Source organism: Musa acuminata, chromosome BXJ3-6 (genome assembly GCF_036884655.1).
Source record: "Musa acuminata AAA Group cultivar baxijiao chromosome BXJ3-6, Cavendish_Baxijiao_AAA, whole genome shotgun sequence".
In the NCBI taxonomy this organism is placed as follows: domain Eukaryota; kingdom Viridiplantae; phylum Streptophyta; class Magnoliopsida; order Zingiberales; family Musaceae; genus Musa; species Musa acuminata.
The window spans coordinates 40,683,638-40,704,801 of NC_088354.1; the positions used below are offsets into that span (position 1 = coordinate 40,683,638).

General features: G+C 45.5%; 3 protein-coding genes and 1 pseudogene across 4 annotated transcripts; 3 read left to right on the plus strand and 1 right to left on the minus strand.

Moving 5' to 3' along the window:
- The first annotated feature begins 173 nt into the window (after positions 1–173).
- Positions 174–4,435, plus strand: LOC103990046 (tyrosine-protein phosphatase RLPH2). The gene is made up of 4 exons (XM_009409073.3): positions 174–899; positions 1,334–1,401; positions 1,495–1,674; positions 3,818–4,435. The coding sequence occupies exons 1-4, from the start codon at positions 371–373 to the stop codon at positions 3,992–3,994; spliced, it is 954 nt and encodes a 317-aa protein (XP_009407348.2). The 5' UTR covers positions 174–370; the 3' UTR covers positions 3,995–4,435.
- A 931-nt stretch (positions 4,436–5,366) lies between these two features.
- Positions 5,367–7,243, minus strand: LOC135640530 (PAN domain-containing protein At5g03700-like). The gene has a single exon (XM_065155051.1). It carries the CDS (start codon positions 7,078–7,080, stop codon positions 5,602–5,604), a length of 1,479 nt encoding a protein of 492 aa, XP_065011123.1. The 5' UTR covers positions 7,081–7,243; the 3' UTR covers positions 5,367–5,601.
- An 8,065-nt stretch (positions 7,244–15,308) lies between these two features.
- On the plus strand, positions 15,309–16,540 carry LOC103990044 (nuclear transcription factor Y subunit B-3-like; annotated as a pseudogene).
- Positions 16,541–18,159: 1,619 nt separating this feature from the next.
- On the plus strand, positions 18,160–20,713 carry LOC135639786 (pentatricopeptide repeat-containing protein At1g22960, mitochondrial-like). Of its 2 annotated transcripts, XM_065153692.1 has the most exons (2): positions 18,160–18,969; positions 19,057–20,713. In XM_065153692.1, exons 1-2 carry the CDS (start codon positions 18,277–18,279, stop codon positions 20,476–20,478), a joined length of 2,115 nt encoding a protein of 704 aa, XP_065009764.1. In that variant the 5' UTR covers positions 18,160–18,276; the 3' UTR covers positions 20,479–20,713. The 2 variants fall into 2 exon arrangements, with proteins under 2 accessions (XP_065009764.1, XP_065009763.1); XM_065153691.1 differs by having other exon boundaries at positions 18,160–20,713.
- Positions 20,714–21,164: the final 451 nt, after the last annotated feature.

The following is a 21,164-nucleotide window of genomic DNA, read 5'->3' on the forward strand; positions in this document are numbered from 1 at the left end:
ATTTGTCACTTCCTTGCGTCCGGTATATCATTACATAAATAGATAACTGAAGGAATATATATATATATATATATATATATATATATATATATATTGGTGCTTAAATTCCCCATTAGCTTCTGTAGCATATTTTACTCTGATTTAAAAAGAAAAGAATTAGGTTTGCCTATTGTCAGTTGGAAAGAGTGGCTGAAGCCGTCTAATTCGGAAATAAAGAAGCCACAGAAATCATCAAGGTGGATGCGTCTTCCCAGGCCAGGCAAGTGGTGTTCTCCCGACCGCCTCGTCGACCCTTCCCACATCCATCAGAGGATTACGGATACTACAAAAGGGAGTTAAGGTATCCAAAATTTTCCAGTTGCGTAATCAGATGGCTGAGATGGGCGAACCCACCGCAGCCGACCGGGCGGTGCTCTGCATCGGGGACATCCACGGCTACATCTCCAAGCTGCGTTCCCTCTGGTCCAACCTCGAGGCCGTCGTCGGCTTCGATTCCTTCGCCACTGCCCTCGTCATCTTCCTCGGCGATTACTGTGACCGCGGCCCCCACACCCGCGAGGTCATCGACTTCCTCATCGCCCTCCCCTCCCAATACCCGCGGCAACGCCACGTCTTCCTCTGCGGCAACCACGACCTCGCCTTCGCCGCCTTCGTCGGTGCCCTCCCGCCGCCACCCGACGGCTTGCCCTTCTCAGCCACCTGGGCGGAGTACGCGCTGAACGAGGAGCGGGAAGGCTGGTTCAAGGGAGAGGGCTACGAGGCCATGCACGTGCAAGGAAGGCGATGGGGCGGTGACATAGGCGGCCGGTTTAACCCCAAGAAGGGAATGGCCTATAAGGGTTCCATCTATGATGCTGGGCCAACCTTCGAGTCCTATGGCGTTCCCCATGGCTCTGCGGGTAAGCCAATCGATCCCTTGTCCCGATCTAGCTTTGATTTTTTTCTTGATTTTACGAGAAAGAGTGTGATCTCCATTTCTCGGCTCGGCGATCTTTGAAATGTCCTAATTAAGCTTGAAATGATGTGAATTGGTTCTTTCCATGCCTTTTTTGTTTCTATCCTCAGTTTTTGAGCTGCAATTAGCAAAATTGTTGTCAACGAAATTGTTAGTCAGTATAACTTACTTTGTTCTGTCATCGTTTTTGATCATCCATGGAAAGAAAGGAAGTTACGATCTTCAATCTCATGTTATTGGAAGCTTTTTAGTTCTGTGGGTTCTGTTGTCATGCTACTACTGTTGATCGTGTGGTTGTAAGTTGTTTCATAGGGTTTCTTCTAATAGATGGTGAATAATGTTGATCCTCTGAGCCTTTTGCATATACTGGTTTCACAGATTTGGCCAAAGCAGTCCCTGATACCCACAAGAAGTTTCTTTGTGACTTGGTTTGGGTTCATGAGGAGGTACCATGACTTATTGGTTACTTTAATTTTTTTTAAAATAGATTATTTCTGAAATGAAGTGATTAATTCTGGTCTTGTATTGGTGGTTTTTAGGATAATGTACTGATTGACAGTCCTGAAGGAAGGACTTCCTGCAAATTGATTGCCGTTCATGCTGGATTAGAGAAATCAAAGGGCGTGGAGGAACAGCTAAAACTTTTGAAAGCTAGGAACACAATTTTACCAAAGGTGGAACAACTTAGCGGGCGGCATGATGTGTGGGAAATGCCAAAGGTAACACTAGCTATTCAGTTGTTTTGTCGCTCACTACGTTTGCTGTTTAGTTTTGATGAACTAACTTGGGAGGACATTTTTTGAATCTAAAATACATTTGGAACTTGCAAGCATGTTCATTAGAGTACTATTTATCGTGACTTTCATCTTCATGCTTGACTAATCAACTGATTCATCTAAGCATTTAATTTAAAATAGAACTTTGATTTGATCTTTCTGAATAAAAAGAAAATTCTATCAAACTTATTTGATCAGCATATAAACAAGATGAAATAACTTGCAATACGCTTGAAATCTTAAAGAAAATAGGATCCTTCCAAACACAACTAATCTACTCATCCTACTCAGATTGGCTAGCCAGTGGGAAGACTCATAAAAATTACCATACATTTTCATCCTGACCATGAATGTTTTCCATTGGGCGCAGGCATAGCAGGGCTTGCTTGGCTTTAGATTAGTCATTTATTCTATCAAAAAGCCCACAAAAAAGTACAGTTGGAATAACTTGTTCTAGCATATACCATACTTTCAACTGTTCATATGTTTCTTAATATGGTTATACTAGCATAAGTTATACAAGTTATCTACCTACCTGAATCATAATTTAAGAGATCTAAGTGTCTCTTATTATACATAGGCTTTTTTGGAATGTTCCAACCCTTACATGTATGAAAGACGATGATCACAGGATGCTTCACTTGGAGACTTTATAACATTTGCACATTAATTTAGTGATATTTTAGTAAAAAATCTCTGTTTCTTTCCTTTTACCTTATCGGGGGGCTTCCTGTCCTTGAATTGGAGAAAACCTAATCGGAGGGTCATATCCAATCGTTTGGTATAAAGAGACAAGCTTTCATAATAAACTGATGTAACTCACAGTAGCAAAGATATCTTCTACAATATGATGGGGTCATACAATATACAACTGTCAATTTTGCCCGCAGGTGGTAGTGGCAAAAACAATCTTATTTCAGCTCTTCAATAGACATTGTCATTCTTTGAATTTCAGCAAGGCTTCCAATGTTGTTGGCAGCTGTAGCATACTCTCATTTTGAATTTCTTTTTATCTCGTATGAGTTGTTGGGCTTTTCAGGGGAATTATCCATCTTTGGAGTTTACAGGGACAATCGATCGCTACAATGGCACTTCTGAACAATTCTTTTAGGCTTCATTGTGCTGCGACAATGCCCTCGAATACTCTTTTGGGGCCACCCTTTACTATAGTGCCTCCATCTATCTGAAATGATCTTCTCTTGCCTCATCTATCATCAAACTTACCACAACCTTTGTCCATCGAGCCTTAAACCTTTGTCCACCCTTTACTATAGTGCCTCCATCTATTTGGAATGATCTTCTATCTTCTCATCTAATCATCAGATATATCACAATCTTTGTCTATCGAACTGTGAACCTCACAACAAGACAATTCTATTGACTATCAATGATGTTGATCTAGCCTAGAGATGTGCATTGTTCTACGCCCAATCGATGAAGATATCCGTGAAATTCTAGTCATTCAGATCCATGGCAAAACATCATACTCTACTTTGCCATAAGGAGGTTGGATTAACTTAACCTTACCAACCTGTCGTGTTCTTGATCCGGTATGACACATCTTCTCTCAAAGAAATATCTTAGTAGAAGGTGATTTGAGGAGTAATTTTCTTTTATGAAGTAATAGATTTAGTGGGAAGCTATGATCATGATCAATTTCCATGGTCTTAAATTCTCAATTTTCTTCAGTTCTTATGAGGTCAGTTGGTTGAAGCAGTCGAGCAAAAGCTGCAAAAATGTTTCAGCGGTTCTAAACAACATAGTCTGTAGGCTTGCTTATTTGTTTTGACTTGTGAAACCTACAATTTATGGTCTTCATATGGAGTCAGAAACATCAGGTGGGGAGCCTGAAATATCTGGTCTGAATTTTGTCTTCTTTTTAATGAAAAACTTCTTTTTGCTCTTATGAACAAAGTAAAATGACCCATGCACAACATGCAACACAATGGTGTATGACCTTTTTCTTTCTTTTGTTTTCTGATTTATAACAGTTTCTTATGACTAGTTCGAGTTAGAGATTACATTACTCCATTTTTCATGAGTTCAATAAACTGATTTATAGACCATGTATGTTTGCCTATGTCAGGAGCTTTCTGATAAGTCAACTCTAGTGGTCAGCGGTCATCACGGAAAAATCCACATAGAAGGCCTCCGATACATCATTGATGAATGTGGTGGGTTGGAGCAGTTGCCAATTGCTGCAGTAGTGTTTCCTTCAGAGATGATTGTCCGAGATATCGACCAAATTGTGGCCGAATGTTGAGCGTGCACCTTATGCTTCGTTACAAGCAGTGGTACTTGGGTTTTATGTTATCAAAGAACATTTTCATGCAATAACAAGCACCAAACTCAATCAGGAGCTACATCCTACGGTACCGTGTCCAGAAGCATCTTAATTCACTTCCCAAGACCTGATTTTATTTCAGCGAACCTACTTGCATGAGTTGCATCGAAGGTCGAGTGTTTGCGACTTTGGAGATCAAAAGTTCTTAGTTAGCTCTCTAGATGATGTTTCTATTTGACCTATTCTAGATGAATCCATTAAATAATTCTTGTTATCTTTAATAGTTTCATAGTGTTGAGAGTGTAGACGTAAAACTTGATAAGATCCACCATGTAAAAGGCAATCTTTTGAATGTGTAATGTTTGAATGCAAGGAGTAAATTTTTGGAAAAGAAAAAAAAAATTTTGGTCATCGCTTTAACTTTGTAGTCAACAAAATCTTTTGATGTAGTCTTTTTTTTTATGATTGGATAAATCTTTGTTGTAAATTATTGATCGGGATCTGTTTTTTTTTACTGACTGTATTATTATCATATGTTACATCACGATTGAAGTAAATATTTTTTTTATTAATATTAATGTATGTGAGAAGCTTTAGTTTGTAAGGTGACGAGTCAACCATATCCGGTCTGACTTTTTAGAAACTTGGGCACGTGGGGCAGACCATTATAGAACGAGCGTGAAGATGGTGTGTGGTCCAAAGATCAACAATACGCAGGTCACTATCATTCATGTTGACATGCTGATTAATAAAGAGGCTCTATCCAAAGTCGGTACAGCTACGATATATAATAGACATAAGAATCTCTCGTACGATAAGCCGACACGAGTGTTGTGGTCTCTAATTTTTTTCCCCTTATTTTTCTTATCATACGAAGTGATCTCTGTTTTGAAAGATCATTTATGCAATTAAACACCTGAGAGAACGCCTTGGCCAGCTGCTTGCAAGAAAAAGTTTGCAGACAAACCCCATAAAATGTGACGCAGAGCAAGACAAATTGGTTGAATATGAGATGAGTTTGGATATGGAAATGACAATATCGTGGATCCAACCAATAGCCATGTCGTTAAGTCAACGACATTGCATAAGATATGATAAAAGCAGATACCTCACGGGAGGAAGGAGAGGGGGGGATGGCGGATTAACAGTAGCTGTTGCTATTAAATTCGTCGATCCAATGTCAAAGCGAAGCTCTCCTTCCGATTGTTCAAACTTCAAACGCAGTGGCGAGCAATTGCCCGTAATATAGTATGCATAAAAGTAGCTGTTGCTATTAAATTCGTCGGTTCGAAGTCAAAGCGAAGTTCCTGTGTCGAGCTGCTGCTGGTGGTTCAAAAGCATTGGCGAGCAATTGTCCGTAATATACTATACATAGAAAGGAGAAGACAGCAGCAGAATCACGACAAAGACGATGATGACCCATACAAAAAAAATAATATTTAATTTTAAGATGGATCGCTGCAAATTTTAAGAACCCAACAGCGACCCGATCAGATCGTCACGACAAACAGATCCAGTCACCTGTCTGGTTAGCTCACCTCCCGGTCTATCCCCACCCGTATGGCTCGCTTCTATCGCCCTCCGCCTCATTTCCTCAAGGAGAAGGAGTTGGAAAGCTCGAGGGAACGAAAAGAGGCGGAGTTGAGATCCTTGTAGGACCCCGGCGCCAGCCCCTCTACCATCGAACCGTCCATGCCTGCCCTCATCTGCCTCCGCCGACTCCACAAACTGTAGGCCCCGAACAACGCCGCCCCGGCGAAGACCACGCTGCCCACTACTAACAACGCCACCCTCGCTGTCCTCCCCGCACCGCCTCCGCCGCCGCTCGTCCTCACCCTCACCTTGAAGTAACCCTCCCTCCTCATGTCCCCCTCCACCAGCGTCTGTATCGGGTAATCCAACGGATAGCAGAAGCCCGACGCGTTGTGGTAGATGGCCCCCCAGCAACTGCAGTTCTGCTCGCAGGAACCCTCGCACTCCTCCAAAGATGCCACCTTTCGGTACGCCACCAGCTCCTGATTGGCCAAGTCGACGCCGTTCCGCCTTAGGATTCGGAACTCAGAGCCTCCATCCCCGCAGAAATGGCCGGAGCCTGGCGGGAGGCACCCCTCCTCCGTGCTGTTGTCGAGGCAGCTGCATCGGGAATCGGCCGAGTTGCAGAGACCGTAGGCTCCGCAGACGGCGGGGAGCTCACAGCGGTGGGCGATGGTTTCGAGGTCGCGGACCCAGATCGAACCGTTCCAATAGTACGCTCGGAGGTTACCATCGGACTCCAGCGTCAGGCGGCGAAGCCCGGAGATTTCCCGGTTGAAGCTGTCGAAGGGAAACACGTCGACGGGGGCCGCCTCTTTCTGGTACATCCCCAGAAACCCGTGCGGGTCAACCCGGGCATAGATCGGCCCGTCGTCTGGGACGATCAGGACCTTGACGTCCAAAGCGGAGTGCTTCCAGTACATCACGGGCGTCGAACCTCCGTCCAAGTCCATGTAAAGGGCGAAGTAGCTCGCACCCAACCTCATCGAAAAGCGCTGGTGTTTGGAGAAGAGAGCGGCCGTGGAGGTAAAGTTCTGATCTTGGACGAGTGTATCCGACGGAAAGTCAAAGCTTTGCCAGAGCACCGTGGCGGCGGCCCCCGCCATCTTCTGGATCTGAAGATTGGAGGAGTTGAGGAGGACAAGGCGGTCGCCGTCGGCCGTCGCGGTGGACCAAAGCACCCCTGTTCGCGAGTCGGAAAGGACCAGGCTGCCATCGAAGGAGAGCGAAGCCGAAGCAGACCAGAGGAGAGGACGAGCCGGGTTGGCGCGCCAGAGGGCGGAGGAGGAGGGCAGGTGGATGACGGCGAGATCGAGCTGGGATGAGTCGACCCGGAGGAAGCCGAGGGAGAAGACGCCGGTGGGATCGGCAAGCAGGGATTGGAATTCGGAGTAGGACGAGTCGTGGGTGACAGAGAAGCCTTTGCGGATCTCCTGTGCTGCGGAGGAAGCGCCGTTTCCGAACCAAGCTGGTCTTGTGACCAGGTAAGACAGGAGGAAGACTAAAGCGTGAAGCTGCTTGTTTGCTGCCATGGTTGAGGTCCTTCACCCACCTAAGAGAACAAATGAAGATTGGACACAGTGAGGAAGATTACAAGCACTAGTGGTATCCTGCACAATAAAATATTGGATACGCAGGCATATATAACGTTAGCTATATTGGATATATTGTTCTAAACATATTTTATTAAAGATATTACGAGACCTTTTTTGTGTTTTTCTTGTCTTTAAATAAGCATCTGCGGATAGAATCTTTTGAGGGGTGTGATAAATTTGACTTGGTGCCTGTCAAGTGGTTCTCGCCGCTGCTATCAGAAAGCGGGAGCTTTTTTGGCTCGACATTCACAAGTCGACTGGTATCTCCAAAAGTATAGTTGGTGGCGATCCCACCACCTCCTTCGTCGCTGACTACGCCCGCAGTTAGCAGCCGCGAGGGAGGACTTGGGAACCAGCAACATTAATGGTCATCAATGATTCAAGGAAGCATGTCTCGCTCAATCTCTTGAATTCAACTTACTTCTTTCGAAGCAAGGAAGAGACTTAGTTAGCATAAGTGGAGCTAATTATAATTAGTTATCTTTTATGTTTCAATCTTTATATTTTAAATTTATTTATCATAATGATAATAATTTTATCGATAAAAATATAAAAAATAAAAATATAATGATAATATTAATATTCGATAACAAACTCGAAGGTGGTGGATGGCAGTGCCGACCCCCTCCATATGTCGTCATAACCATCGTCGTAGCTGGTGGAGTCTAATTCACACGCCCGTCAATTGGTCGTCAAATCTCTTGTTGCGGCCAGTGGTTCCTGGGCGTGCCACCATGCTCGACCTCATAGTTGATGGTGAGGGCCTCATCGTCGTGAAAGCCCTCGACCATGGCGAGGGCTAACTCATCGAAATTGGCTACATTTGTGGGTGTCGAGGGCTGACGGTCGATGGGTGCTAGAGCGAACTCCACCAACTGCAATGACAATTATGGTGACAAATGGAGAGCAATTGGTGTCAGGGATTTGGAGCACGTGAGCTAGGGGCAGCGTCATCGTCCACCACCAAACTGACACGGACTTAGCTGGTTTTGCCTAAGTCGTGCGGCACCCTTGCGTGTCCGTCCGCAAAGGTCAGCCTCCCCGAAGACTCCCATTGTCCCTTAGGACCAACAAAAGAGAGAACAGGCAAAAGAGAACGCCTCAATTGGGATCCACAAGCAAACATGTCCGAAAAACACTTCATAGACAATGCAAATTACAAACAGACTTTACAAGCTCTGAACAGTGGCACAACAAAGGGTAAAATGGTCCATTACAGACCGAAAAGCTCTCGCACGTGTCCACATGACACAACCTTTATTTACAAGCCTAAAGAGGCCACCACCCAACTAAAATGGGACTTATAAGCCTTCGGCTGCCCCTCTACACACTGTACAAGGCATGAACATGCCAAATGACACGGACATACATAAGCATTACATCAATCACCCTGTTTCAAAGTTTGTCCGTGACATTCTCCCCCACTTATCCCTTCGACGTCCTCGTCGAAGCCTTTGTGAACACTGCAACTCTTCGCCTTTGCTGAGTCTTCAATCTTCTGCTCCAGCTGCAATGCGCCTCCTGGCTCCCAGCTGCTCTCCGCTGCTGTTTTTGAGTAGTCGAACCTTTGATCCGTCATGCTGCTTCAACTCGCCAATGACTCTGACTCTGGTGTGGGGTTGGCGGAGTTATGTTGATCCTCGTTGATTCCTGCGGATCTCCCAGATGAAGGAAAAGACCATCCTTACTGCGCCAGTCTCTCAGAAATTCCACATGCTGCTTGAACTGGGTGGATGCTTGTTGGAGCTTTAACGAGCATCGTCTCGCAAACTTCTGAAGTTTTGGGTCCTTTCTCCACAAAATCTGCTCATTGACTCTTCTTTCAGTTAGTTGTCACATCCAAGTAGGTTCGCATCACTTCCGCTTTCGATTGGCATTTCGTTGGGAAATGAAGCGGACAATCTACTCTCAGTAGCACTGATCACTGTTGGTGAGGATTTGACAACTATTGTCTTCCATTATCTTCGAAGGGTCTTTGAACTTGTGCAGAGCTCCTCTGCTGGATAGATAAGAGAATTGGGGTACTCGGTTTCGCCCATTCTCTTAAGAGTTGAGAAGGCAAAGGTTACTTGACTTCGCCCGCCTCCTCGAGGTTGTACTTCATGCATCAAGCTGGTTACTGGTATTCGCCTGCTCTTTGCTCACACTTCTGAAGCACTTGAAGTGTTTGCACTCCTTGCATTGAGTTAGCTACTGTGATTCACCTTCTCAATGCCATTGAACTTCTGGAATGCGGGAAGTTTTCACCCCAACTTGGAGTAATTCTCTGATAGATGAGGTCGCCTCTGGGATTGTACCGTCTTCTCCATCAACCCTGCCGCCTACTCCACTGAGTAGCAAAGGTACAGCACCGCGTACTGCCAGCTTCGTTCCTTGGTCGTGCACTCTTGCATGACCCGAAGTCCTTCACTTACGGCTGTCTTGATGAGAAACTGTTGACACCGGTCTTACGAAGTTTCTTGGCCTCTGCCCTTCAGCCTTGTCTCGATACTTGGAGATTGCCTCTGCATGCTCCACCTCCTCGGCCCCTTTCACGACCAAGCGCTCTCCCTCCATGAGAGCAAGGGATCAATGACTTTGACGGAAGTCCCGCCTCTGCGGTACCATGGCGCTGCCATGCCCATGGCCCTACTATCCGTCGCCTCGCATCTGAATCCCTTTTCTTCACGATCAGTAGAGATGTCTCCATGGCACTCCTCTGAGTCCACCTCCATTCTAACTGATTGCTTGACTTTAGGTAGCTAAGTCCCTCTGGACTCGTCGTCGCTTCCTCGCCCCTTTCGACCCCCTGCTTCAACACCTCTGTGTTCTCCAAGCAGCTCCTTCTGGTCGATGGAAAGACATACTGCACTCCCATGCATGGCCTCTGCCATCGCATTGTAGGGTTTGCACCGATTCTGTTCTCCATAGCTTCCTTGGTAGCAACGTTCGCTTACTCGGCCTTGTCCTCTGACTTGCCGGGCTCCCTTAAGCGAATATGAGCTCTGGAGCAGTCCAACTCTCCAGCTGCTTCGATCATACCTCTGCATGATCAAGTCCCTCCCATGGAACTCACTGGTACTTGTATTCGAACTTTTCCCTTGGTGGAACCCAGCCCCCATATGCTGATGACCAAGGTTTTCATCCGATGCAAAATTCGGTGCACGCCCGGAAGACCCGCCTCTGCGGTACCATGGCCTTCACTCCTTGAATCCATAGTCCTTCTTGCCGTCGTGTTGTTCACCAAAGCGGAGCTCCCAGTAGCTCCCGATCATACCTCCATATGATCTCATCCCTCACGGGACAAGGTCGTGTGTATCGCATTGCCATCGAACTGTTCCACCACGATCCGCTGCACCATGTCGCCTCCTGGTGACATCTCCATTGCATTCTGATCCTTGTGGAATAAACTCGAATTGTGAACCCTCCGCTGTGTGGCCTCTGCCAATACATCGCAGGGTCTCCTCCACCTTCGATTTTGTTCGCTCCTTTGGCAATCGATCTTCATCCACCCACTCTTGGGTCACACCTAGATGAAGCACCGCTCTAGGACAGTCCGTCGCCTAGTAGCTCCCGAAGTCCGCCGACTTCACTGTAATTTGTGCACCATTGCCTGGATCCTGGGCCTCTGCCCCTACCAGCACAATCTCTACTGCGCACCGCTTCCTTCCTAGCAACTCGAATGGCAACACTGTGGCATATTCTTCAAGAGTACCCGCCTCTGCGTCCTCTTGCCCCGTGCTAAGGCCTTCTGAACTCAACTTCGCCTCCGCAAATTGAGTCGCCTTAGTTCCTTCATCAAATGCTCCACCGAGATAAGGTGCATGTGTCCCGAAGCTCCCTTCGTCTTTGGCACCATGCAAGATGAGTCCGCTCCGTCAGAATGAAAGACCCATGGAACAACATGATCCCACTCTTGCCTCTGCAAGAGTTCATGTCCTTGACCTCTGTCTAAGGAAAGCACTGTGCCTCTGCTCCATGTTCCCACTTCTATGCTGGCTTCCTCCATGCGGCTTGGGTACTTCGCCAAGTTACACCCAAGTTGCTCCGCTCCTCGTTTCTGCATTGAGTCGATGGTGGCCCTCGCGCCCACCATTCCACGGGTCAGCCCTCCCTTGAGTCCGATCTCCACATCGACTCCAAGTGTGCCTTCATTTAAGTTGCTTAAGGTCGCTCCCCCACTTGATCTCGCAATGCATCCACCAATGCATTCTCTCGAGCGAGATCATGCGGCAACTCCTCGCTGCTTGCTCGGTCCATTGAGCTTCGTGGAGTTGTTGTTTGTGAGGTACTCCTCCTCAACATGTGAAGTCCGTCTCACATGATTCTCCCTCTGGAGTGCCGAGACTTATCCCTCCTGGATAACTATCCCGTTGGAGCAACATCTCTCTTCGTTTCGGAGACCACCATCCCCTTGGACTACTCCGATCTGCTGAACAAACTGTGCATTGTTCTGCCTCCTGCAAACGCACTTGCTAGATTGCGACTCCCCGTCAATACAGCCCCCACTGCACCCCTCAAGGCCTAGCAACATGCTGAACTCGTTGCACACTTCAGCCTCCTACGGACGTATCCTTCACATGCCGAAGAGAAAGTTTCAATGCTCCATGGCGCCGAGTCTCGGCCGCCTTGGGATGGCCACGAACATTCCATCGTCCGCATACAAGCCCATGCATGAGTACCAAATTCTTCGAGTTAGCAATTCCCCTCACCTCTGTGAGCTTTGCATAACTCTTTTGGTCGTTGAGCAACTCATTCCACCTTGGATGGTCTCATTCTTGCCAAGCGCCTCGCTTGCCTAGAGCACCATCAAGTATAGTTGTCAACGTTGAGCCGTAGCTCAAACTCAGCCATCCCAACCTTTGTGCGCTCCAAATTCTTCCAAGCTTGCCTGTTCTCGTGGTGCCTCTTGCGCGAAGGGTTGGCCATTCCTCTGAATGCCAATGTCAGATGCCTGCTCCTCTGAGCGACTCTTTTCCCTACATCTCCATGCCCGTTTTCCCCCAAACGGTCGCGCGTGTGCTGACTGCCCTCAACGCAGCCCCGCTAGGTCCCCCACGTTTGCATGCTAAGTGTTTCTATGAGTGCTTGTCCCGCTCTGATACCATATGACACGGACTTAGCTGGTTTTGCCTAAGTCGTGCGGCACCCTTGCGTGTCCGTCCGCAAAGGTCAGCCTCCCCGAAGACTCCCATTGTCCCTTAGGACCAACAAAAGAGAGAACAGGCAAAAGAGAACGCCTCAATTGGGATCCACAAGCAAACATGTCCGAAAAACACTTCATAGACAATGCAAATTACAAACAGACTTTACAAGCTCTGAACAGTGGCACAACAAAGGGTAAAATGGTCCATTACAGACCGAAAAGCTCTCGCACGTGTCCACATGACACAACCTTTATTTACAAGCCTAAAGAGGCCACCACCCAACTAAAATGGGACTTATAAGCCTTCGGCTGCCCCTCTACACACTGTACAAGGCATGAACATGCCAAATGACACGGACATACATAAGCATTACATCAAACACCCTGTTTCAAAGTTTGTCCGTGACAAAACGTTACGATGAAGATGGTGGCCTCCTTGCCACTGACTTGTTAGGCGGATCTCAACCTCGACCCCTTCTCCTTTGCATTTGCATTGACATCGACATAGTTGTCAAGCAGCGAAAGAACCGCTCAGCATTTGCATTAGTGTCAACGCAGATGCATAGCATCAAAAAGGGCAGCTTGGCAAAAGGTAATATCATAACTAATGCAGAAGGAGCTCCAACGACCCTAGCTTCGAGTCGAGGTTGGGATCTGCCCAATGGGTTAATGATACCACTCGCCTCTACAAGAAGCGTGCCACCAACCTCATTGCCGCTCAATAACTACGTGGACACCAATACAGATGCAAAGGGGAAGGGGTTAAGGTTGGGATTCTCTCAACGAGTCAACGGTGGTGGATGGCAGCACTGCCCCCAACTCATGTGCTCCAAATCCCCAATGTCAGTTGTGCTCCATCTATTACTACAAATGCTATCGCAGTTGATGGAGTCCGCTCCAACGCCCGTTAGCCATCGACCCTTAACACCCACGGATGCAACCAATTTGATGAGCTAGCCTCTATTATGGCTAGAGGTTTTCACAATGATAAGGCCCTCACCAATGACTATGAGGCCGAGCGCGATGGCATGCCCAGGAGTCGTTGGCCGTGGCAGGAGATTTAGCGGCCAGTTGACGGGCATCGATGCGAACTCCACTAATTGCAACAATGAATGGAGATGGTCGACACTAGGGATTTGGAGCACATAAGCTGGGGATGACGCCATCGTTCGCCACCAATGAGTCTACTGCGGAACGTTAAAATTATTTTTTTATCTTTTATTTTATGTTGTTGTCAATAAAATTGATATCAATAAATGAATCTAGATATTTCACTTTTATAATTATAAAGATACCAATATAATTTTTTTAAACTGTAACGATAAGACGCCAAAGACAACTAACTACAGAGACAATATATAATTAACCCAACTAGAGAAAGTTGTATCTGATCAATATTAAACCAACGAATTTCCTTGAACATGAAATGATAGATTCTTTTAACCTTGGTTTCTCGAAGGTCGGGGTAGGATACCGCCCTCCGCCCGTCCCCGTCTCCTCCTCCGGCGCATTCATTCTCGAGCTTCCTTCGAACACAGTTCTCGACGGCCGGATTGCAAAGCCTCTTCGAGCTGTTCTTGCGAACTAAGAGCTGTTTCAGAAAGCGGATCTTGTTCTACCACGAGAAGCGCTGCGCATCGTGGGCCGCACCAAATGACGCTCCTTTTTCTCCCTGTTTTGGTCTTTTGTGTTTGGTTTTATCTTGGCATTTGGATCACACGGTTCTCTCTCTGGTGGGTCGAATGTGTACATAGTTTGCTCTTTTGTCATCTCCGATCCCAATCGTGTAATTCTCTCTCAAAATGCCAAAAGATTAAGCTTTACTTTTTTCCATGAACAGAGTGGTAGGTTGATTTCAACGGAGGAACTTGTTTTGTTATGGAGCCAAACTAAGTCTCTGACTTATAATTTTCAAAAATAAAAAGAAATTGATAACTACACACAATAGATACGATTGTTATTTTAGATTTTAGTTGTCCGATATATAGTAGAGGTTTGGATCCAACATTTAAGTCTATCCTAATTTTATTATAGGATCGATACTTGTTAAAATTATATCGAGAGTATGTTTGATACTTAATTTAATAATATTAATAAATTTGAAATACAGAAAACATAGATCGATATTTTAGATACGTCGTAAGCTAAACAACCAATTTATAACGAGCTCAAATAGCCACTAATAATTATTTGACATGCATCATCATTGGGTTTTTCATATGTCACTTATTACGTTTCGAATTATTGTTTCGTTACTACGATGCTCACGAAACTATATGACATATTTTTGCATGAAACTATTCCTTCATCAAAACTGTAAAAAGCTTAGCTTGAGATTGATTCTGTAACATCTAAACCAACACATCAATCATCATCCCTATAAAATTTAAAATTAACACATAATTTTAAGAAATTTGTGTGTCTCTGAGAAGGGGCAGCCAAAATTGAACATTCTATAATCATTTTTATATTAATTTACTTGATAGTCTAACAACAAAACATAAATCTTATCATGTGCCAACATTCTTACATTAGCATTCCTTCTAAATTTTCTTTAGCAAAAGGTCATATTATAGAATCCTACATCGTAAAATGAAGTGTTTGCCGTATCTCTGTCACACCAACTGGCGGAAGGCCAAGCCGCACTGTCGTGGACTATGACATGGGGATGGTTACCCACTCGAGACTTGCAACCATTTCATTTAGTTCCTCTATCTCTTGAATTGCTACTGTGATGCTGTGAGTTCCGTAACGTCGCCCGCGGCTGTATGATTGTATCTTTTTATCTTCCGACCCAAATGTACTTATGCTCTCACCGACCATTGACGGGCCCCATCGCATCAACGGTTAAGATCAGCTTTCTGAAGGCCATCAACGGTTTGAGAGATCCTACACTTGATTCTCTTATCGTGAAATGAACGGCCTTCGTCGCTCCACGTTTGTCTCTCTCAATGGATATTTAGACCAATGATCCAAGGGACGCAAACCGTCAACGCTCCCTGCTCTCTGCTCTCTCGCCTTCTTCCATGTTCTCCTGTCTCCCGTAGACACACCGGCGCGGTGTGGGAGGGAAGAATCCATCGCAAGGGAAGACGACTCGATCGATAGAGTTGGAGGAGGGCTTGGAGGGATCGTCTTTTCTCCCCAAATTTTGGATTCAAGGAAGAAGACCTTCTTCTCCGGTTCTCGATTCCGTTAAGACTTGTTTTTGCTTGCGGAAGTCTCTCATCTTAAGAAACTTCGCGATAATCTGTAATACACAAGAAAGAAGCACTGTTTTTAGCTTACTATACTCTGTTGTGCAGTCTCCACGAATCCGGCACTTCTTTGATCTTATCCTCCGCTGTGCTTTCATCACCGAGATTGGTTTAAACTGAAGGGAAGAGGACCTTTCTGATCGTTGCATGGCGGACTCAGACAACGAATCGGGCGGACAGAGCAACAGCAAAGCAGGGTCGTCGGCGGCAGCCCGGGAGCAGGAACGCTTGCTGCCGATCGCCAACGTGAGCCGAATCATGAAGAAGGCGCTCCCGGCGAACGCCAAGATCTCCAAGGACGCCAAGGAGACGGTGCAGGAGTGCGTGTCCGAGTTCATCAGCTTCGTCACCGGCGAGGCCTCCGACAAGTGCCAGCGAGAGAAGCGCAAGACCATCAACGGCGACGACCTTCTCTGGGCCATGACCACCCTCGGCTTCGAGGACTACGTCGAGCCCCTCAAGGTCTACCTGCAGAGGTTCCGCGAGATGGAAGGCGAGAAGGCTGGGGGCGCCACTTCATCTCAGTCGCAGCACAAGGACGGCAGCGGCGGAGGAAGCGGCGGCAATGGGGGCGGTGGCAGCATATACGGCAGCGGAATGATGATAAGGGGCCAGCAGATGTACGGCTCGGGGACACCATCGGTCCTGCAGCCATATCAGCATCGTGGATGACTGTGGGAGCAAAGAACAGCCTGAGTGGCGGTGGCAATGGTGGAAGTTCTCCTCCTAATGGTATGACGTTTGATGACAAGGCTCAGTCGATTACCAGTATCTCCTTGATGTATGATTGTACTGTTGTATTGATCTACGTTGCTCACAGTAAAGTATAAACCTTTACTGCTCAATAATCCATCGAAGAAGGCATAGTCGAAGTTGAGGCAACACGGAATTATATTGTTTGAGTTCTTCCAAGTACTGTGTCTATTGTCTGCCAGTCTGCAGTTCCTTGCTTTATCAAGAACTACATCGGTGTATCATCTTCTTTAGAGGTCTCTCAAGTTTCTTTACTCTCTAACTCAAGAATTCTGTAACCTCTGGGGGATACATATCCAATGCTTTGTTGCTCAGCGATTGTGGCCTTTCCCTGTCATCGAATAAAAAGAACTCTCGAATTCTGAGGGCAGTGGCAATGGTACTTGCTGCTCTCTGGGCGGAATATTTCCCAGTGCTGTCAGATTTCATGGAACAAAGGCCTAAACTTAACCGAGTAAAACTTTGCCCCTTGCTTTCAAAGTGGCAGATTTCATGCACACATCGGATTCCCACCGGCACGCAATTGGGTGCCCTCTGGCTATTGCATCGGGGAAATAATATGATGCAGTTGTAAAAAGAATTTAGTTCAAAGAATTAGATGAAGTGTTAACGACCTTTGCTGCCTCTCATAATCTAACCTTCTTCTTCCTCATCGTCCCCTGTGGATAATAATCTAGCGGTAAACTTGGAACAAGTGGGCACCATTTGGTTGGTTAAAGCAGTTGATCGCTTGCGAGGGACTTCCCCGCGGTTTGAATTATCCAAACACATACTTTCAGTCTTAAATGTTTGTAAGTTCGTTAGCTCAATAATATGCAGGCAGAATCCTCTGTTTTATGATCTATCTATCTATCGTAAAGTGAAGAATGATTCCGTGCAGATGATTGATGTTATATTGCACGTATATGAACAAAGTCTCGATCAAGGTTCAAGGCAAATTGAAGATAGGATATATCCAGCTCACATGCCTCTTGTTGAAGGTTCAATCTTCCTAGCTTCCATGCCAAAAACTTGCCTGGATGAATGCTCGGGTATAATATTGTCCACGAAGCAGAGCAAATGCCTCGCTTTCTCATTAATATCGAGCAACATGGCAGCGACATCAGACCGGCGCACGGCCCATCATGTTCCCCACCAAATCTACCCCACAGGCAACTTGAACATATTACTGCAGAAGGTGTAGGGTTCTTGATCTGAGCACAACGTATCAGTCTCATTCTTTTTAGTACGTAGCTGCAGATGTGAAGGAATTCACCTCTGCTGGCTTCTCCAAAGCCTTAATCCCATGCTGACTCCACATAAACCCACTGTTGAGATACAACATCAACGAGTGTTTTGTATTTAATCGTAAAAATTATATATTTAGTTAAGTTTAAATACTTAAGTTTTTATTTAAAAATTTTATAAATTTTTTTTCATCTCATCTCATCTCGTATCACTAATATTAATTATTTTATTTCTTTTGATTATCGTATCCGAACAACGTCTTTTCTCTTTAGTATATTCTTATAGTATCTTAAATAATTTTATCTTCTATTATCAAAGTAATACGAAGTTGTTGAGGAATAAAAATATTTTCTTTCCTAATAACTTTATTATATGTTGAATTACTAGTCTGATCCTTTGTATTTGGATTAACTTTACTCGAGTGCCTATTTGATAGGTTATTTTCGGATGATCTCTTTAACTCATAGTTTGTAATCAAAGGTGACTTTTGATGGCTCATGTGCCCTTAACCCACTCGGCTCTCCGATTCAAAATATGTATCATCAATCAATCCAATTAATAATGTAAATGGGGTGGCCAACAATTAACTAATCCGGTGTTGCCCAACTTATATAATGTTTCATCCGTAAATAAAGCCTTTCAGCCGTCGCCTAAGGAAGTATTACGCCCTCGGCTACGCGACTCCACATTTTCATTCGTATCTCCCTCTCCCAAGGGAGGCCGCCCGCAGATGCATAGTAGTTAGCTTCATCTCCAGCTTCTTCCAATGGCATGGAGGCGAAGGAAGCTCTAAATCTATGTTCTCCATCCCTCATGCTCTTCCCTAAATTTAAACTACTCATCTCGACGACAACCCTAGCCGCCACCGCCGCTGAGGTACGCCCCTTCCATCATCTCCTCCCTTCCATCAAAGCCTACTACTCCTCCTCCTCGTCTTCCCCGGTTGATATTCCCCCTTTCGACGCCCTCGTCTCCGGTATCCTCGACTCTGATCCCGCCGCCTTCACCCGTGGCTTTCGTGCTCCGGACTCCATCAAGCCTCTCCTCTCCGAGCCTCACCTATTCCTCGCTGCCCTGCGCTCAGTCCGACGCCGCCCTCGCCTCGCCCTCCGCTTCTTCCGCTGGGCCGAGAACCAGCCCGGCTTCTCCTGCTCGGAGGCCGCCTTCTGCGCCGTCCTCCAGATACTCGCTGAGGGCGGCCTCATGCGTGCCGCCTACTCCGTCGCCCAGCGTGTGCTTCACCTCCGTCTCCACGGCATCGTTGACCTCCTTATCGACGGACACGCTGGTCCCGAGGCCACGGCCCCCCTCCTGGATCTGCTTCTCTGGCTGTACACCAAGTGTTCGATGGTGGAGCTCGCCGTGTCCACCTTCTACAAGATGGTAGCCCACGGGTTCCTGCCGGACGTCAAGAACTGCAACAGGATTCTGAGGATCTTGAGGGACACGGCCCAGTGGACGGAGGTGCGCGCCATCTACAAACATATGATTAAAGTCGGCGTCCAGCCTACCATTGTAACTTTCAATACGATGCTCGATTCCTTTTGCAAGGAAGGAAAGGCGGAAGAGGCTCTCAAGATTTTGGGCGAGATGGAAGATCAGGACGCTGGGTGCTTACCCAATGATATTACCTATAATGTCATCATCAACGGCCTGTCAAAGAAGGGGGAATTGGACAAGGCAGAGAAGTTGCTTGACAAAATGAGGTGCTCCCGAAAGGCCTCATCTTTTACTTACAATCCTTTGATTAGTGGGTTATTCAGCAAAGGTTTTGTCGACGAGGCACTGGGTTTCAGGGATGAGATGGTGGGGTTCGGAGTGATGCCAACAGTGGTGACTTACAATGCTTTAATCTATGGGTTGTGTAGGAGTGGACGGATGGAAGAGGCCCAGGAGAAGTTTGTCGAAATGGGTAAGATGAATCTGGCACAAGATGTAGTATCTTACAACTCTTTAATTTATGGGTATTGCAGATTAGGGAATGTAAAAGAGGCTCTATGCTTGTTTAATCATCTGAGAGATGCACATATAGCTCCTAATATTAGAACTTACAACATTCTTATAGATGGTCATTGTAGATTGGGAGCCCTGGATGGGGCTCAGAAGTTTAAGGAGGAGATGATTTGTTCGGGGTTTCTGCCCGATGTTTATACGTATACCATTCTGGTAAATGGGTCTTGCAAGATGGGAAATCTTGCCATGGCAAAAGGAGTTTTTGATGAGATGTTACAAAAAGGTCTCGAGCCAGATTGCCATGCGTACACAACAAGAATAGTTGGAGAATTGAAGTTAGGGGATACTTCTAAGGCTTTTCAATTGCGGGAAGAGATGAAAGCAAAAGGCATCACTCCTAATATAGTTACCTACAATGTTCTGATAGATGGGCTATGCAAGATGGGAAATCTGAAAGAGGCATATGGTTTGTGGCAAAAGATGGTACATGATGGATTTCATCCAAATTGTGTAACCTATACTTGCTTAATTAATGCACATTGCGAGAAGGGTCATATGAGAGAAGCAAAAAATCTGTTTGATAGCATGCTTAGTAATAATTTATCGCCGACAGTCGTCACCTACACTGTTCTCATTCATGCACATGCAAATAAAGGAAATTTGGAGGCTGCATATGGCTACTTCTCCAAGATGCTGGAGGAGAATGTCTTGCCTAACGAAATAACTTATAATGCCCTCATAAATGGGCTCTGTAGAAAGCACAAGGTTGAATTGGCTTATGAGCTCTTCGACAAGATGCAAGGAAATGGTTTGTCCCCAAATAAGTATACATATACTTTACTCATAAATGAAAATTGCAATTTGGGTAACTGGAAAGAAGCACTGAGGTTGTATGCTGAAATGCATGAGAAAGAAATTATTCCTGATTTTTGCACTCAGAATGTTTTGTTTAAAGGTTTTGGTGAAGACTTCAAGCATCATGCAGTGAAATTTTTAGAAACTGATGTTCTTTGCAGTTAATTGATGATTCAAATGCCATAGTTATACATGGTCAGGGGCAGACAAATAAGAATTTGTGTGTTGACATTTGTATCACAATTGTATTTTTTTTTCCTCTGGCAGCAGTGATAGCAGATATTCAGCATGTCTGATGATACGTCCACAGGCATGTAGCTGTCCAAGTGTCCAGAGTGACTTCCAAAGACAGCAAATAATCTAGCACTGGCAAACTCCAGTCCTTTGCTGTGTTAAGTCAGTCATGATGATGTATTCCATTAAAGCATGATGCTAATCTGTATGACTGATGGTTCATTCACATAAAGGAGGCCACACCCAGTAAACAACCAGACAATTTGCAGTGTTGGTGGACTTGAGTCTAAAATATGCAGTTTTTTCTTTTAAATTTGTATGAGATGAATAATCATTTTTTTATCCTCTCAAGGGATGATATCACAAAGTTGCAGCAGGTAAGGTGACATGATAAATTTGTAAATTCATACTATTCTTTGTAACACAATAGTACATCAAGCTTTGGTCTTTCATTTGTCTCCATATACAGCAATTATTTAATCACCATATCTATTTTAACGGCTGTCATTGGATAATTAAACCAAAACAGTATTGTTGGGCTAAAGTTATTCTATTGTTAAAAGTTTTTCTCTCATTGTGTTCCAGCTGCCTGATTTGTGGTTTTGACCTAGTAAAAT

Bases quoted from the DNA above. Each gene is read 5' to 3' on its own strand.
- LOC135639786 (XM_065153691.1), top strand. From the start codon at position 18,277: ATGGAGGCGAAGGAAGCTCTAAATCTATGTTCTCCATCCCTCATGCTC.
- LOC103990046 (XM_009409073.3), top strand. From the start codon at position 371: ATGGCTGAGATGGGCGAACCCACCGCAGCCGACCGGGCGGTGCTCTGC. The intron at 900-1,333 runs GTAAGCCAATCG...CTGGTTTCACAG, and splicing joins CGTTCCCCATGGCTCTGCGG to ATTTGGCCAAAGCAGTCCCT. The intron at 1,402-1,494 runs GTACCATGACTT...GGTGGTTTTTAG, and splicing joins TGGTTTGGGTTCATGAGGAG to GATAATGTACTGATTGACAG.
- LOC135640530 (XM_065155051.1), bottom strand. From the start codon at position 7,080: ATGGCAGCAAACAAGCAGCTTCACGCTTTAGTCTTCCTCCTGTCTTAC.